This window comes from Empidonax traillii, unplaced genomic scaffold, assembly GCF_003031625.1.
Source record: "Empidonax traillii isolate 1590-97213 ecotype Southwest subspecies unplaced genomic scaffold, ASM303162v1 scaffold217:size1918799, whole genome shotgun sequence".
NCBI lineage: Eukaryota > Metazoa > Chordata > Aves > Passeriformes > Tyrannidae > Empidonax > Empidonax traillii.
Window position 1 is genome coordinate 402,605 of NW_020955410.1, and position 19,530 is coordinate 422,134.

The following is a 19,530-nucleotide window of genomic DNA, read 5'->3' on the forward strand; positions in this document are numbered from 1 at the left end:
ATTTAGACTGTGCTCTACACAGTCAGATTGCTTTGAAGGTTTGCCTTGTGCAATCATTTCCTTTGTCAGGAATCAGAAAAAGACTGTGAAAAGACTGTGAACAAATTGTTTAGGCATTGAAATTTAACCCTGTGGAATCCTTACAGTGTAGCACAGTGTGACACAGCAGGAGCACATTTGTCAGGGGACTGAAGCCTCTTTGCTCTCTCTGCACAAAACATATACATTAGCATTGTGTGGTGTGGGTGTGCTCCAGAGCACACCAGGCAGCTACGGGTACACACAGCTCCATGCCTCTGCTGCCTCCCATCTGCACTCAGCCCCCCGCACCATTTCTGCTCTGCTAGGGAAAATAAAGGCCTCAGATCCTTCAAGACTGTCTGGAAACCCTTCTATCACATTTTCTTTCAGGGATTGGGCAAGATTTAATTTTTAAATATCCATAATGCATGTTAGAATAAAAAAGGCATTTGGTAGAACCTAGTCAGTTCCAAGGCTCTTCACGTGATGTGGGCTAAGGAAAGAACTCAGCTGGTGTGGTTTCTGTAGCAGCATTCGTGCCACCAACAGTTTCTGTCTGTTAGGCTCCATACAGCAAGGTACTGTCCATCTCCTGCTCCTCTTGAAGAGCAAAGTCTGAGAGCACCAAGTACCTCACAGCAGGAACACATACATTTCTACATTTCTGTAGAAATAAACCTTAACACCAGGTAGCCCACCAGTGTTTCTGTGAACTGTTGAAATATACGCTGACAAGAATAAAAGAAAATTGACACTTGGAAATTGGCAAAGAAAAGCCACTGTAAATAATTTTCAACTTAATAAACTGAAAAATAAGTCTTGGCAATAAGTCTTTGCTCCTGTTTCACAAAAAGAGACAATCCCTGTTTTATAAACTCATTCAGTTATATGTTTAAGAAAGTAGACAAGTTGCTCTCATGCAGAGGTTTTCAAATATTGCCTTTCCTTGTGGCTGCCAGTATTTCAACATCCCGTTCCAGAAACACTGTTTATTACTTTGTGGGGAAAAAAAAGAAAGAAAAAACAAGACAAAACACACACACAGAACTGTTGCATACAAGGAAAAATGTGGTTAGAACAAAAAATGGTTAATGACAGTTACATATTAGGGAAGACTACAGGGTTGTTTGCTGCTCCTTCCTGCTGCAATACACCAGAGGAGTAAGTAAAATGTAAAAGTCTTTTCACTCTTCACAAGAAGGTAAAAATTATTCCAGGATGTTCTACAGACAGGCAAGAGCTCATACCTCCACGTCAATGTGATCTGCAGCTTCAAGACTAAGTTCCAAGTATGTTTCAACTCAATTCTGCAGCAATTTCAGCTCTTGAAGGATAAATCCTAAGCCGCCTTAGTCCCATCACTCAAATCAGTGGGACTCAAGTGTCCTCAGATTTCCTCTGAATGTCCTCAGAACTTTGGAACAGTGTTCCTGCAGCCAAGCAATTCTTCTGAGCCACACAGATGTGCTGGTGACCCACTAAGAGCCGAAGCTCCCAGGGTCCTTCCCTTTGTGTGCACAGAAGTTCTAAGTTTACTCTGTCCTTTTCGAGAGGAACGACACACACCTCAAACAGCATATTGCTACTTTCCTCTACAGTGAATCTTGCCTTAATTAGGGGGATTTTTGCAGAAGATGTACTACCTGCCATATACTATCATATCATGCAGAATGTACTATCATATCATGCATGTACTATCATATCATGCAGAATTCAGCCCTTGCATCATCATCAGATCTGATTATTTATTTATTTATTTATTTTGCTGCTAGAAACATGTTTGGAGGTGCAAAATCATATCACTTTACTTTCTCAAAAGTAGAGCAGGAAATATCTCAGTGCAGAAAGAATTCCATAATTAGAAAAGGCACAGAGGCCAGCTTTTTCCCCCTCATCAAGACTGGGAAGCTTTAAACAATATGCAAAGGCAAAAAGGGAAAATGGTAATAGTACTGAGAAGGCTAAAATTTGAATGAGATAACAAACCTTTCTTGTGGAAGGAAAAGGAAATGACTGATTCTAAAAAAGCTTCTGTGATAAATCATCACCCCTGCATGAAATTCCATTCATATATGCAGCAATATCTGGTAGCAATGTTAAACAAAAAGGAACAAAAACTTAGGAACAAACAAGTTTATAAAGAACAAAATATAGCTTGCTGGAATTGCTGAGCTCTTTCAGTAGTTCAAACAGTGGAAGGAGATTTCAGAATCAAGCAAGACTTTCAACAGCTGTATTTGTATTACAGTCATAAAGGCATAAATGTGAAATGCAGATCTAATAAAACACTGAAGTTTATAAAACCGGTTGGTAACTTTCCACCCTTTCCAGAAGTATCTCAGGATATCCAGGGGAATAATACCTGAAAGAGAAACATTTTGTTTGTGTGTTAGACTACAAGGCATGTTCTGTCTGGCAAAGTAATGAAACACTATGCATATTTCTACTGATCAGGAAAAAATCCTAGCATTAAACACTGGTCAAGGAATTCTACAATTATTCCCCCACAATGTTTTAAGAGCCTGCTTTTCAACTTACATTACCATTTATACTCGGAAGTTAGGTTTTCAGAAACACGTTTAGCTTCTTTTAGGGCATGTAGGTAAGTGGCTAGGCTTTAGATGGGTTCAGCTGCCATAAGCATTGTCTTTACTAAGGAATGTAGATGTTAAGTTCTTTTTAAATTATGGTCTTTAATAAAAAAGCAGAAGTTTACACAGAACTGTAGGCTGCCAGATGACAACAGTCTGATGCTGTTCACCAAACGTAAGCTCACATCCCAAAGCTAATGGGAAGTCTACATCCATATGTGTGAGAGACATTGATTCTGGAACAAAAAAATTTATCACAATGACCCTCTCTCTCTCTAATGCCAACTCAAGGGTGGGGATTATCCAGTAGGTTTTCATCAGAGTGGGACTCTATGGTGCCATTATTGTCCTGCTGTCATCCAGCTGTTTTTCCAGAAGGGACCAACTACATGCTTTCAATATGCAAGCATCAAAGTTGCGTTTAGTTCTTGTTTTCCAGGTTAAGATTATCTGAAATTTATTACTGTATTGTTCTAAAGACATACATCTCCATTTATTTCTGGTTTTGCAGGCATGTAAATTGCCACCTCTGACCACTGAAAGCCTCAGCTGTAGAGATGAACACACCTCCATGTAACGCATGCCTAAAATATATTCAAGTAAAAATCCCCAGTGTTTTCCATTGAGGGAAGATTCATTTACCCTGTTGATTTTCATTTTCTGGATGGTTTCAACGTAATTTATCTCTTTTCAAAACTCATATTAGTTCTCCAATTGTAAAGCTAACTTTCCAATGCAATACTATATACACTCTGCAAACAGCCTAAAATAACAGGTCTGCAGGACAAACCCTGAGCTGGAGTCTATCGTAGCTGCTCTGCCTCAGGCAGCACAACCAACATCAGGCAGTGGCATAGAAAGGCAAGCAGGAGACGCTCAAAGGGGCCTTTTTCTTAATTATATCCCAGCCTAGATGATGTTTTTCATTTACAGGGGGAAAAATAGCTGTAACAAAGAAACATTAATGATATCCAGAAAAACATAAGCAAATGTCCTCTTTCCCTCTGAAGTACTGGCTGCAGAATAAAGTTTCTTTATGATTTTGCCTTTACCCATTTGACAGCCACTGGCTCTTCCTTGTGGAGACCAACAGGGCTTCATTTTGTGTGACTTAGTTTGTAGTGACTATTAGCTGAAGAACTCTGCTGCTATAATTAAAATTGATGATGCAGATTTTCAGAGCCTGTAGAGGGAGTGCACGAGTACAACATCCTTTTGATGTGTTGATGGAGTGAACGACTGGTAAATGGATATCTAGAATCTAGGAGGGCATTTCTCTCATTATTACAATTTAGGATGGTGACATTTTGACTGTAAGCTATTTAATAGTGTTTCTGTATTCATTAAGGGCAAAGTTCAACTTGGTGCAGACAGCTGGTGTATGGTCCTTTTATATAACACTTAAGCCTCATGATGAGGCTGGGGGAGGAAGGGCAGCTGTGGGCAGACCAACTGTGCAGGAGAGCCTCTGGACCCTCTGTACATCAGAGGCAGTTTCAAAGGAGCCTCTGAATACACTAGTTCAAACACACAATTAGGAAAGTCAAGGATGCAACCAAAGGTTCACCAATACCTGTATTTTGGAGCCTAAGTGATCCAAAAATAAGTCACCAAAATAAACTTCCCACAACATTCATTAATACGAGAGTATTATCTGAAGTAGGATTCAGAGTTCATCTGGGTAGTGCAGGACTGACTTTTCTTTCCACTTTCCTGCAAGAGCCTAATTATTTGGGCTTTGTTTACAGACAAAGAAATTTGATTCCAAATACAATCCAAAAAGGAGAAAGTGTTCTAATGTATGTGTCTAGTGGTTCTGTTACCATTGGGGTAATCAACCAAATGTTACACTGTTCTATTAAAAAAAAATTCATATAAAAGTTAAGTTACTATTTAAAATCCTTCTTTTGTGTTGCTCCTGTGAAAAACATTTAATAATAAGTACGAATTTTTTAAATTTCATTTTCCCTACCTTACTATTTCCTCTGGATAGCAATTGTTAATAGTATTGATATATTCCTGAAGAAGTGACCCAGGTTCTGCTTTTATTTCTTGAACCTTTTTAAGTCCGCCAGTTGTTACAAAGAGACGACGTGCTTTACTGTCATGTGGTAACACCTACACACAGAATAGCACATTAAAAAAAAAGAGTATTTTCTTTTAAATGAATCGGTATGCTACCAGGCTCAAATATTGCTAATGTGTTTTTAATTCAGAGGACAGATAAAATGGAAAATCAGAGATACATAATCTGTAATGACTACTGTATTATAACACCCAGTTGTACAGGGAAAAAAAATCATAAACCAGCCCTTTATGGTTACAACATAATTTAACATGTACTTTAATACATAACATATATAAAATAATGAATTGAATATTTATCCTTACATAAATAATATTTCTTGAATTATTCCTACAGAGACAATAAGATCGTGGAGATTAAATAGATAATAAAAACAGAATACTAACATGGAATAACAACAGAATCTGTTCCACTTAAACCAAGTTATTCAGGTCTTTTATGTCAATTCCCACAGTTTAATTGTAGAGCTGAATTTTATATCATTATAATGATCTAGTATAGATTAGTGCATGAAAACAATACTGAGAATTGTTGCAAGTGAACAATGCAGCCTTGAAGCATTACATGCAACTATTAAACTCCTAGATATTAAAATCCTTTAACACACTGTGTAGCCATGGAAGCCTTTTACAAACACACACACACAAAGCAAAAACGTGAAGTTTCTGCAGCCAAAGGGGATGAGAAGCAGAAATGATCAGACAATAAGATTCTGTGCTCCCTGAGTGATGCCAATATGCAGCTCTGTCCAAAGGACTGGAGGGAAGGAGGGAGGGAAGGAGGAAGGTGGGGGCTGGGCCAGGCAAGGGAGAATGACAGCATGCAGTCCATAGGCCCACAGGGCTGCAATAATATTAAAAAAAAAAAAAAAAAAAAAAAAAAAAAAAAAAAAAAAAAAAAAAAAAAAAAAAAAAAAAAAAAAAAAAAAAAAAAAAAAAAAAAAAAAAAAAAAAAAAAAAAAAAACACAAAAAAACCACACCACCAGAAAACTGAAAAAAAAAAGACAGAAAGATGATGCAAGATGGCAGCTGCATCTACAGCAAAACCAGATGGGTTTAAAACCAACTCTGAGAGTTACAGACTATGAGGGCAAAAGCATGTGTAAGCTTTAACACTGGTCAGACAAATTAGGCCATAAATTTGACTGTATTTCAGAGTAAAACAAGAGCCTCAGATGAGGAAAGGATTGCCTAAAAGGATGAAGGATACAGGCATGCATACAGGCAAGCAGCCTTCATTTCTCTGATCCCTCCAGGCAGTACAAAATCAACAGACAGGTAAAGAGAAAAAGGAGGGCACAGACTTCTCCCTAATATATGCTCCATAGAAGTGTCAGGAACAACTATGATCTTTTTATCGTGGGAACTAAACAGACGTGTGTTTTCACATATCTCCCACAACAAGAACTGCCAAGGAGGAGCTAGCAAGGAGACAGGATATGGCCCTTTCCCTGCCTTCCTCCTCCACACTGTGACTCCGAGGCTGGATAAGACAGCAGAAAACTCTTGAAAGAGGCCCTGAAGACAGACAGCACCTCTGAGACACAGTCCCTTCCCCCAGTCCAAACCGAGGCAGCACAGAATAGCACAGTTCCTGAAAACTCCAGCAGTCCAACACTAAGAATGGATAGCATCCCACTCTGAAGCACAGCTTGGAAATAAGGTTTTTACTGTGCTATAAATAAACCCACAGAATACACCACAGCTCTAAGAATAGGAAATTCCCAAGCTATGGTACAGGGGAGAAAAATGCTTTTACTGCAGAGAACTTGATTTTAAAAGTATACTTCAGAAGAGTAAACAAGCAGAGTTTGTTTAATAACATATAGACAAAGAAGAAAAACCAAACAAAGCATCTGTTGATATGAAGGGCACAAAACCACTTCAATAGCAAGCAACATTCAAATATACCCTGAATAACCAATTGCTAGGCACTTGGCTCATTAATAGCTCCAGTCAGCACGCAAAAGTGAAATTCTGCAAATCTCCAGTCTTCATACAGACTCAGCAAGAAGACAGGACAAACCCAACTGTGGCAAGGCAATGTAATCACAAATCTGCACTGCCAACTGGAGTGCTTCTATATTCTGTAATAATCAGAACCGAGTATCAAGAAAGTTTACCTGGTCATTTCCAGAAAGAACATCTCACCAACTGAGCAGGTACTCCCTGCTATGTTACACTGCAGAGTGTTGCACAAAAGATATTCTACAGCTGAGCAGGATTCCCAACAGCAGCAAACACTGCAAATCTCCTGATTAGTTAGCAATTACTTATATAATTTTAAATATTTTTATTAAATTGTATAGCTTTCTACATGCTGCATTCAAATCAACAATGTAATTTTCAAACTTGAGAGAGATGAGAAAAAATTTGGGATTTTTACACTACTTGAGACTGAAAATTAATGAGGATAAAACTAGCGAAGCCTTTATATTATTGTAAAATACCTGACTTAAGTCACTCCTGTACAGACAGCTTGTTCTTTATCTAAAACAGATGTGACTGGGATTTATGTGATACATTGGCTCAGTGAAAATATTTGCACGTGAGTTAATATTCCACTTAATCTCAAGAGGCAAGGAAGAAAAAAACCACCTTGCTTATAAGCAACTGTTTTCCCACTCATAGGATGAATTATGGCAGATTCCAGATGAAACAGTATCCAGCTGTATCAGACAAAAGAACAGGATGCTCCAAAATGCTTTTGAAGGGAATGCTTGAGAATCCTTAAAGAAAACAACTATTAAAGAAAACAACTGGTAACTTTAGAGACTTCATCTTTGGAAAAATAGGTTCCTTGCTAAATGGGGAAAAATTAACATATTATTCATCCAGCAGAGCCTTTTCTTACCTTACTAAACTGCCCAATAATATGTTTCATAATACTGGGAGGAGCATCATGCAGCAATGGTTCAAGTGCTGGAAGATGCGTGCATTTCTGAAGAATGTTCTTTAAGGCTTTTTTAGCCTATTGAAATGCAAAATAAAATTTCTCTAGTAAGACATCAACGAAAACAACAAGAATTCATGTTATATATCACTGAAGTCTGATCAAAAAAGCAAATTGATCAGAATTTTCAATGAGCAATTTCTGAATAAAAACTATGATATCTATCAGGCCACTTAATGAATAATCAATTTTCTACTTAGATTTATTAAGCCTCAAACCCCACAGTGCATCATATTATGTTATCTATGGTCAAAGTAATGGCAATTTTCCTTTGACTATAATGAAAGCTGGAGTAGACCCTTTAAGTAAATTGAAGTAATGTAATATAATAAGAAAGTTAAATCAAAACACATTTTAAAAGATTGTATTTTAGAAGTGGCTTACTATGAGAGGCTGCTGGTCTGGGATAGCAAAGTGCCATACTGTCCAGGCAAGGAGGGAAAGAGAGAGTGAAACAATTGTGCATTGGTGCTTAGTTTCTGAAAACAGACTCAATGTTCACTGCTACAAACAGTAGTGACCTTCTTGGGCAGGATTACAGGTACAGCTAATTTGGCCTCAATATTTTTGGGACCACTGAAAATTACTACAGGAAAGTTATTTTACAGATCTGGAATGTAATATTTCAGTGGAATGTACAGAAGCACAGTGCAACACGGGAGAGCATATCCAGTTGTATTTATACTCTTCATTGGTTCACTTACTGTTGCTCAAAAATACACTACTGAACTACAACTCTACTAGCTACCGCACAACGAAGGCCCTAAACTTGAACAGTTGCATATTTTCAAGAGCAGAGCTTTTGATTAGCTGTTACAGTTTTCTTATAATTATAATAATAAAAATGTAAGAAAAACCACTACAGCAACTATAATATTTTCTACAAGAGCTTATACTTGCAAAGAAGAAGTAGATAATTAGAAACAAGTCACAAGAAATTATAGCATTTATGGGTGTATGCAACTCTGATCTAAACTGGGAAAAAAAAATAAGGCACTAGACTGCAGTGGCTGTACCGTATGATTTGGTATGAACCATATGCACACCCATTAGGAACCAGCCAGTCCTAATAAATGACACACAGCCTTCAGATACCCTGCACCCAGGAAATCTGTGACTCGATGAACATCAACAAAAACACATATCATTTAGTAGTTTTTAAGCACTTAAACCTCTTAATTACAATTAATTAATCACACTGAAAATACTGCAAATATACTTGCTTTCATTTTAAGATCTTCTGAACTGCGTGTGTCCACATAGATATCGAGCAGTGTGGGTAGCACGTTTCCTCCTGCAACATGACGTGCATGCTCAGCAGTGTGTCTTCCAATCTGTCCCAAGGCCCAAGCAGCTGCTGCCTTAATATGATCTTCATGTTCTTCTATCAAGCAGGCACACAGTGGTGGTATTCCCTGTAGCATTAATCAAAAGCACAACCTTTACAAATGTAAACCAGGGAAGGACAATGTGAAACCAATACAGATGGTTAGAAAATGTTTCTCTATTTACACTCTTCTTGTAAAAAACCCTGTAAGATAATGCATGCTAGTGGTGTAATATTTTTGCATCATCAAGACTACCAATAATTTTTAATAAATCTTAATAAACACAGTTAAAGAAAGAGAAACAGATTCAATGTTCTAAGTCAGAAGGCAGTTTGAACGAACATGCAAATTTAAGGGATAAAAGGAATACAATGACACAATTCAGGTTGTACTGAGTAAAAGTTGCAGTTTTGTCAAACTGAAATAAAATAATTTTAGTGCTATGAAAGCAGTTTAAGACCATAAGGGCTCAATCACTGAGTCTTTTTTTTTTATTATCCACAGAAATAAATTTCAACTTATCAACCTCTTCTTAAGTCCCGTAGTTCATGGTTGACTCATCCAATCATTTTCAGAAAGGTTTCTACTCTTGATTTGAAGACATCAGGAGATGAAGAATGCCATTACACATCCAGTTGTTACTAAAGTTCTTCTGGTTCGGATCACAGTCTTTATCCTTCCTTCACAGCTACTTACTTTATGCCAAGGTGCTTCAACATGAAGCATTTCATGATACTTCAGGTAAGGCAAGGTTACTAAAACTCTATCCCAGAAACCTTGTTCTCTATCCCATGAATCGTTTTTAGTGTTTTCTGCCATTTTTCTGGTTTTGATTTGGTTTGGTTTGGGATTTTTTTGCAAGTCCTTTTCAAATACAGAGAGCAGAACTATATCCTCTACTACTACTGACAGATTAACTTCTCTTTTCCAATAATGCTTCATCTTCTACTCTAATACTGCTACAGCAGAAGACCACAATGAAGTGTTTGTCCAGTATGATCCCAAAAATCATTTTTCAAAATTCATCCTTTCCAGATTAGAGTGCAGCAGAATAGAGCTATCACTTTACATCACAACATCATCAATGTGTAACTGCATGTGGTTATGCCACAGTGCATCTCTTTTAAATGGTTCCAGTTTACCAAGCCCTGTCCTCAGCACTGTGTACCACTACACAAGCTTAGTTTCCCCTGAAGCAGGGTTTTTTAATGGGCTTTGGGTTTATTGTTGTTGCTTTTGTGGACCATTCATTAACATATTTATTTCATGAAAGTTTGCATGGATCCCTACAAAAGCCCTCACTGTGGTTCCATTCAGTTATGATAGAAATCATCACTATTCTTCAAAAATTTAACACTTAAAGGCTTCTCCCGGAACTTAATTCCTGGATTCATCCCACTTAATGACAAGCATTCAACAGCAGGAGCGTATTTGCTCTAGGCATCTCGGAAAGTGGAGAGACAGACACATCCAGAGAAGGGCCTCCAGAGAGGGCAAACAAAAAGTGTGTATTTCTTTAGTTTTAAAATACAGAAGAGCATTTTTTGATCCCTCCTACCCTCCCTGCATACTGTATGTTATGTTGTAGCGATTTTCAATTTTTAATTTGCATTCCTACTAGACGACATTTCTGTTCTTCATTTTTATTGTTTTGTTGTTTCTACTCATACATTTTAAGTGACTGACACAGTGTGAAAATGGGCCAAAAAAGTTAGTGAAATTATCTCCTTCTGTCATTAGTATTATTTACATCAGACTATTATATCAGGCACTAATTTCACCTATTGCAAATATGGCAAATTCTCTCCCTTGTATATCATGGTCCAGCAGATTTTATTTAAACCTGAAAATGTATAGCTTAGCTCATTTGAAATGTTACTTGCACAACTGAATCAAACACTAGAAATTGAAGTCTTTTCAAGTCTGAAGATTTCTGTTGCAAGATACCCTAGTGGTACTAGCAGAGTCATGCTAGTGCAATGCAGAACATGCCATTAAACATACTTGTTTCAAAAAAGGTTTTGATGTAGCCACAAATATTCATTTTAAGAGGAAGCAGACTATAGAAATTCACTGACTTATTATCTGTACCCATGCAATTGCAACACAGAAAAATCATGCACTGTAATACAAACTAATCCAGGATATTTTATAAAAGGTTCAACGTCGTAAGGACACACTTTGATCAGGTTACCACATCATTTCGGTCATAGCAAGCAGCATTATTAGGAGAAAGTGCATTCGTCAAGAGCAAGTATATAATCCTGTCACAAAATATATCCTCTGCCAATGTTAATTCGTATCTCTACCTCAGAATACTGCTGAAGAATTATACCAAGACAACAAAGTGATAGCTAACCTTGGAGACAATCACTGCCATTGACAGGTTCTCCGAATGAGCTGCTACATAACCAAGCATCATGATGCCAGGCAGTCTGACAGTCCCTCTGCAGCTGCCAATACAATCAATCACAGCAGCAACTCCGCCTGAATTTACTATAAGCTGTGAAAGCTGAAAAGATAAACAAAAGAGATTAGATACTGTGAAATATCAACAGGCATAAAGCACTACATTAGAAAAGTCTTTTAATGTATTGCTCCTAATTTACAAAATAAAGCTGGAATAAGAGCGATGTATCATTCAGACTGTTGGCAACTAAGTGCAGCATGAAGTTTTCAGGAATGAAGCTGATTTGCTACGGTGTTTTTGATTGACTTTACTGCAAGGAAATCAGGATTCTGAATTCGTTATGCTGTATAGCATGAATGACATATTCTCAACTCCATTACCATACACAGAAGTGTGCACATGACAGCCTAATACATGAATGATCATGAAGATGCACCTACTGAGCCAGTTCCATACTAGTGCCCACTCATTCCCCAGCTAATATCATGTGTTCTGTGCAGCAACAGAGGGAAAGACCCACTCCTCCTCTGACCTGCATTCTCCGCAGCACAAAATCCTTTGTGAATCCTCCCACTGGGGCATGAAGCCAAGGACAACTGTTCTGGATGTGCAAAACTGACCCGGGCTGCACCATTCTGCCATGTCAGAGTACTCTGAGGGAAGTGTCCAGGGAACACACTTGATGGGCAGTGGAGTCTGTCCCAGAATGCCAAATTATACAGCCTTATAAATGATAATCAAGCTATGCAACTTGGTTTTTTTTCTGAACAGTATCACTTCCCACATCACTTGAGGGACAGTAGTAGAGTATGTATGATATCAACAGTGCATAGAAATTATTTCGTATTATGACTATTTTTTCCATATTGTTAAGTATATCACATTTTCCCGACAGATTCCAAAGCAAAAGAAACATGTTCTTAAAAGTCAAAATTAAATTAACAAAACTGAGGCACATAAATGTCCAATTCAGTTGATTTCTATAAACATGAAATTCACCTTTTCCCCCGGAGCCGTTAAAAAGGGATTGTTTCATTCATAAAACAGCCAGACGAAATTTGCAGTTATTACTTAGGAAAAAAATGTTCACATGATTGTGAACTGCAGCCAGTGGCAACCAAGCCTTACGTCTGGGCACAGCCATGTTCGCTTGGTGCACAGAGCACACTCCCCACTGCTCTATCCCTCAGCCCTCGCTGTGAGTCCCCCCCACCGATGACCTTCACGTGAATTGTACTGCATATGCACATTGAGAGCCGAGTCTCAAATGACACAGCCAAGTCCTCTAGAAATATCATTTGCCAGTGTGCCTCTGCTGCAACATGTGTTGCTTGAACAGAGTTGCTCAGAGATGGACAGTGGTCACTGTCACTGAAGACAAACACAGATTGTGACTTTCCACTGGGAGTCACTTCCTACAGCTCCTTTGGAGAGCTGCTAGCATGGCCAGCTCCCCTTGCATGGAGGATCCGGTGCTAGCAGCTCTTCTCTACCTGCAGTCGTGTGAGTTCGGTCTCTGGCTTCTGACTCCCCCTTTGATAATGATAATTTCTTCACTTTTTTGAGTAAGTGAAGTTGCATTGCCCGTGAGGTACAGAGAAAAAGCAGGAAGTGTGCCAGGACTGTAACCTTTAATCACCAGCTTAAAGAGTGGCAGGCTGAAGAAACAGCACAATATTCATGTTTAAACACTTCTCAATTGTTAAGCTAGTATCATGATATTGAAATGACTGTGTTCAGCATTAGTGTGTCCTACAAATACATTGCTTGTATTTCATTCCAAAGTCATACTTAGAGCCTTTTAATTATCTCTATGGTCTGACAGATTAACATAGTTACAATTATTTGGTTTTCCTATTTATTTTGTATTGATTTTGCCAAACATCCCCACCTTCCTGTATCAGCTATTGGCAAAAATACTGCAAATGCTGAGACTAAAATTACAAACTCAAGCTAATAACATAAACTACCATCAGTTTAATAATAAATGAGAGAATTTTTGACCTTCATTGTCATTGAAAAAATAATTAAAATGTGATCCCAACACCCCAGAAGATTTTTAAGAAGACACACACCATCTATTATTGTTACAGGATGATCATGCAATTTATTAGCTGGTATCATCACTTCTGTGAGGCTTTTCTCATGATATTTTTAATATCTGGGACTGACAATACTGTCAGCCTAGAACTCCCTCTCTGTGCAGATATCTCATACAATGAAGTAGCTAGGTATACATTTTATGATTCCCAGTTTCCTAACCCCATTCATATTCAATACACATCTCATAATATCAGCAAGCATTTCCATATTTTCCAATGAACATGCCAAACAGCTATTTGCCCTCCCTTTCGAAAAGCAAATGACAGAATAATCCTGTATTTTATTTAAAGTGTAAAATCTAATGATATGACCTTGTATTTGCATTTTCAAGGTTTTACCTCAGGCGAATGCTTTGCTATCTCTCTAATTAAAGTTGCACCATTTTTCTTGACATATTCATCTGAGTCCTTCAGGCATGTGAGCACAACTGGGAAAATTTCTGCTTCAACCACCAACTCTGCAAGATCCACTGAATGCTTTGCTATTTGGCTTAGAGCTGACAGCACCTGACGCTAGTAAATAAAAATTGTTATAAAATCAATAGTATACAAACATCCCACAACACACACTCCCCCTGCACACAAAAATCTATTGCATCAAGGAAAACAAAGCAGGATAGGGAAAACAATTACAGCTATTTTACAATTCACTGAGTCAATTCATGCACGAATATAATGGCAGAGAACATTCGCTGGTTCCTGAATAAAAGTTTCTTTTTTGTTTTATCCCATTCAAGCTTGTTATGTATTAAAAAAGAAAAAATATATAAGCAATTTAAAACTTTCATTTAAAATTTAGTAAAATCTACAGAAAATATCTTTATTTGCATAAGTTGGATCTGTCAAATCTTATATTAAGGATTTTTTATCTATTTGTTTGAAGTGGCAAAGTGTTGTCTTCTGTTTCTGTTAGACTAAGACAGAAAATTTATATTAAGAAACAATTTTTTTCTCCATTAAACTCTAGTGATTAAATCTTTGACATTAACTATTGGATAGTACATTCTAAAATACAATAAATTTACTATTAACTGGTTTATTGTATAATCTTAAGTATGCAAAACCTTTTCTGTAACTGAAATGTGCAAATTTTATCTATTAAAGTATCTGTTGCATTCTTTATATACTATATATTTCTAAAAAAAAAAAACATACTATTCACTTTAAAGATTAGTTTAGCTGTTCCTTACAGAGCTGCAGTTTTTATCCTGTAGCTAAATTTGTGAATATAACCAGAACTCTTTGTCACTAACTACGTAGTTACATGTTGTTACCACCCAAACCAAGAGCTTCTAAACAAATATGCACATCAGTGTCTTTGATTCAGTATCGAGTAATGACTGGTAGAATGGAGATTTAAAAAAAAAAAAAATTAAATGTACCTTCAGTTTAGCATCAGGGTTCGGGATCATCTGAGCTAAGTGAGCGATAGCTCCTGCATCCACTACTGTCTGTGCTAACTCTGGAGAATGCTTTGAAATATCACTGAGAGTTGAAGCAGCAATCCTTTTCAAAGCAATTTCTGGCTCCTGGATACAGAGCACTAAAAGAGGAACAGCGCCTGCATCCACCACAGCTTGTGACAGTTCTGTAGGTCCAAGGAAAGTAATTAAGTGAGTATGGGTGACTGACCCTTGTGCAAGCCATTTTTCACCCTGACAGATACAGCAAAGGAAAAAGGGGAGGGTGTAGTTCACTGTCTCGACATCTGCATTTCAAATCAGCCCTCCTGGTTTCATAAACCGTGTGGACCAATCCACAACTGAAAAGAATGCAGGTCAATAGATGGACCCCCATTTACATGCACACATTTGAGGTAGATTAGGCTGAAATGGTTTGTTATTCTGTTTTCTTTTTCTTTTTTTAAAGTAAGCAGATGTCAGCTGTTTAAACCCTGGCTATTCTACACTGATCAATAGGAAAGCATTTTATGCATGGCTAACAACAACACAGAAAGCCAAAGTACCAAAATTTTACCAACCACCTAATTAGAGAGCATTTTACCCTCTTTAAATGATAAGCAGATATTAGCATAGATCAAATGCCAAAAACAAAAATACAAAAAAAATACATAAAAGATTTATCTTACATAAAAGATTGGGAAAATGGAACTTGCTGATCAAAACTAGTCTTTGCTACCATATATGGGATGAGACAGAATTTATACTTTAATGACATGAAAATGTTATCATACACAATTAGAAAAATGAGAAATATCATCAGCGAGATATTGTGTGTCTAAGATTAGCACAATATCCCTAACTAACTGCACCTTACATTAAAAAAAAAAAAAAGAAAAAAAAAATCTGAGCATATGATTAGCTGACGGACAAAAATTACACTATTAGAAATTCATTATCTCTCTCTGTGTATGCAGCATTAATCACAGTCCTAAAATGAGAATCACTGAATATCAGAAGCAAAATTTATATTATAACCAAGCTGTGCTATTTTAAAATAGTGTTGAAAAAGTGGTAAAAATCATAGGGGATTCAAGAATCTATTAGGTTCTTCGTTCAGTTTTGCTACACCTTATTATGCATATCCATTATTATCTTTAACATTTATCTTGACTTACAGTACCATGGCAACATATGGCTGTTGTATTTCAAGACTCTAACTTAGCTTTTGATTTATAGTCCATCCATAAAGAGATTTTCATACTAAGAAAAATACAGCATACTTCATTAAATATACATAGACTAATATAGTTTTTCATGAAATCTGTAAGTCATGTCATCATTACATTAATATCCAAATAACGTTCCAGACCGGATTTGTTTTCAATTAGTGAGTTATAGCCACACATTGCAATACATGTGATAAGTCAAATATTTACACTATGTTATTTTATGATATAATATTTTAAAGAAAATATAAATATTACATCACAAAATTATATTAAATAATGCAGTACTTTTTAGAGTAATACAAAATTAACCCTACAAGGTTCACTTTTCAAATATCTATTGGACTGAAAATTTAGCATGTGCATCCTCAAAATACACACAAATCATAAGATTTCAACAAAACTCAAATGCTGTATCTTCAGTTTACATATTTGAAGTGAATTGTACATGAAATGTATATAAAAACAAATCTGAAAACTAGCTACAGTCAGCTTTTCATGGAAAAAAGCCATACTCGATTTCTTCAGATTGTGTTTTGATGTGTTTTGGTACGCTGACCAAGTGGAATATATCGTGATCTACTGACCGACAGTCCAGATTTATCTCTCTGACTGTGCCTCAGAAGCAACTTCAGACCAACCAACTCAGCTGCGTACAGTCTGCTAGGAGACGCTAATATCAAAAATATAAGGTCAAGAGGGACACAATACTAATTAGAAGAATGGGTGTCTTTGATGCCTTATGAGCTAAAATCATGAAGTTCAAGCAGGGAGAGAAAGAGCAATATTTTAAGGTCACAGCTACACCCAGGCATGAAAAAGTAGCCATAAAAGTTATTTGAAAAGAGCAAACTAAATCTGATTCAATTTAGATCAGCTCTTGCTGTTAGAAGTCTGATATCATTTAAATACTGATGGTTACTGTTGGTCATGGGTAATTAAATGGTTGTTCTTCCAGTGGTGTTTATAAGGTTCATGGCTAATAACTTACCACATGGAGGGCTGGACCATGTGTCAGAAGACAAGTTGTAAATGGACTGTCAGAAAAACAGAAAACTACAGAAAAAAGAAAATATAGAACTTCCCATGACATTTCCCTGAAAACTCAGCTCAAAATTACATAACTTATCAATGATTTTATTATAAATTGCAGTTCTTCTTTTTTTTTCCTCAAGTAAAGGCTCAATTAACCTTCCTACTTGGTAGAACATTTTTAATGCAGACTATACACCAAAGGATTTACGGAACTTTGCCATCCAATTACAAACACAGACAAAGGTGAGGGAAAAAAATGAAGGCTGAGAAGGAGTTAGAGAACAAAGTTGTCAACAAGAAATTTTTTAAAACAAATATTCAGTCAAAAAATTAAATTTTTGTAATTTGGAACAAATTACAAAAAAGCTTTTCCAAATACTATGCCAAGGCTGCATTATAAGGGCAAAGACAAGACTGATAGCTGAAGAGGAAAAAGGCAGCAAAGAAAAACTAATGTATGAACCTCATTTAATTCACAGGTTTTGAAAACCCTAGGCTTCACCTTGGGCTGCAGCCCAAGGAACCTGTCCAACTACATGATGATCAAGTTCAACTTCCTCCATGAGTGAAAGTAGGAAATATAATTCTACATGTGCTCAGAAACAAGACAATTAAGGCTCAAAACTGACCATAAATTAATTGCTTTTGCCCAGATCAACATGAGGAAGATTTTAGCAAATGGAGATACGAGACTGAAATGGATGCAGAAGACTGATAAAAGTCTTTTTAGTTTAAGATGTCACCAGTTCAATTAGAAATTGTACTAGGGTTGCACTGATTTGTCTCAATATAAAAGTACTCATCAGGGACTAAGAAATTAATTCAAAGTAAGTTGAGGTGTCATCATGATTTTATGTGATCAGGAGGAATGGAAAGCTAACAAAGAGGAGTGAAGATCCTAACTACATACACACTGAAATCAATGCAAAATCTTATAGGATTATTCTAAATTGTTTTAAGGTGTTAAAAAAATATACTAACTTTAACTAATGTTCATGTGTTGGCAACAATAGTATGGATAAAGCAAAAAAGATTAGGGAAAAAAGAGGAGGGTGAGAAAGTGAATGTGCAGGTAGTCCCATAGAACAAAAAACTGGCCCTGAACAATATCACATTCACATAGCGGAGCAGCAGCAAAACCTTTGCTTGGGACCAAATGTAAGTTTCAGTTCAGACCAGGGTTCTCAAACAGACCCTGCTGTGGTAGCAGGTGTATCCACAGGAAACATGTTGTGACCAAATCAACCACCAATACTGTACTTTTCTGAGGACTGTGTAACCATGTAATGGCCACATAGGAAGACCCTAATCCCCACAAGTAGTCCAAAGGCTGCACTTCAAAATCACAGGTTTATGCAGGTCACTGTGCTAAAGATTCCACTGGAACCAGTGGGAAAACCTTTCATCAGGAGAAGGATGGAGGTTGGGCTCAAATCACTGCAGAGCTGAGCAACCTGGTCTAATCTTGTAGCAGACGCAGCTTAGAGCAGGAAGCTGGACTAGAGACGTCCCGAGGTCTCTTCCAAGTTGAGCTATACTGTGATCCAAAGTGTACCACTGTGTGACAGAAAATAAGCAAAACTCTGCTCTCAGCAATATGCTTGAGTATAAATAGTGGAGTTTTTTCGGTTTCCTACCAATTTACAATATACTGAAACAAGTATGAGACAATTAATAAATGCCACCTATAATGTAAGCAAAGAAAATGGAAAGCCAAATTATTTGCTTACTTTAAACAAAAGAATTTTGCATTTTAGAAGTAACTGATTACGGTATAAGTAAATTTTACAAAATATTTTTCATGGACTTGATGATATTTTTGGCATTTCAAACACTTTACACTTCTTTTTAAACACAAATATTAGAAATAATGAATGGCAAATTACAGCACACTGATCTGTACACTTTGGAGTACGACCAGCATCTGAAATTAATCTCAAAGGAATCTTCAAGAAAGAAGAGAACTGCAAGAGCAGTTCCTAAATTTTGGAATCTGACCTGGCAGGATTTCTATTGTCTTGAAATCTCATGAGATACTTGTCTTGACCTAAAATCTCACAAGCCTTCGGGAGACATCTGTTCACAGAAACTAAGAGATTGTTGTATGAAGTCAGTTCAGAGCTTGCTAAGCAGAGAATGTTTCCATCAGGAAAAAAAAAAAAAAAAAAAAAAAAAAAAAAAAAAAAAAAAAAAAAAAAAAAAAAAAAAAAAAAAAAAAAAAAAAAAAAAAAAAAAAAAAAAAAAAAAAAAAAAAAAAAAAAAAAAAAAAAAAAAAAAAAAAAAAAGCCTTGATTTCTGAAAATGGAAGTCTTCTCATGGAACATACAATGCAGTTCTTAAACAGCAGATTTACCAGATCATGGATGGAATTTCTG

The 19,530-nt window shown here is 36.6% G+C and overlaps 1 protein-coding gene across 1 annotated transcript in view; it reads right to left on the reverse strand.

Moving 5' to 3' along the window:
* Window positions 1-1,752: 1,752 nt before the first annotated feature.
* SPAG6 (sperm associated antigen 6) overlaps window positions 1,753-19,530 on the reverse strand; it is a 34,870-nt gene continuing 17,092 nt past the window's right edge. The window contains exons 5-11 of the mRNA XM_027887617.1: window positions 14,874-15,079; window positions 13,831-14,004; window positions 11,339-11,491; window positions 8,875-9,066; window positions 7,553-7,669; window positions 4,585-4,730; window positions 1,753-2,383 (exon numbers count right to left, since the gene is read on the reverse strand). Of these exons, the coding sequence (XP_027743418.1) occupies window positions 2,317-2,383; window positions 4,585-4,730; window positions 7,553-7,669; window positions 8,875-9,066; window positions 11,339-11,491; window positions 13,831-14,004; window positions 14,874-15,079 (1,055 nt within the window). The 3' untranslated portion in view covers window positions 1,753-2,316. The remainder of the gene's footprint in view (window positions 2,384-4,584; window positions 4,731-7,552; window positions 7,670-8,874; window positions 9,067-11,338; window positions 11,492-13,830; window positions 14,005-14,873; window positions 15,080-19,530) is intronic.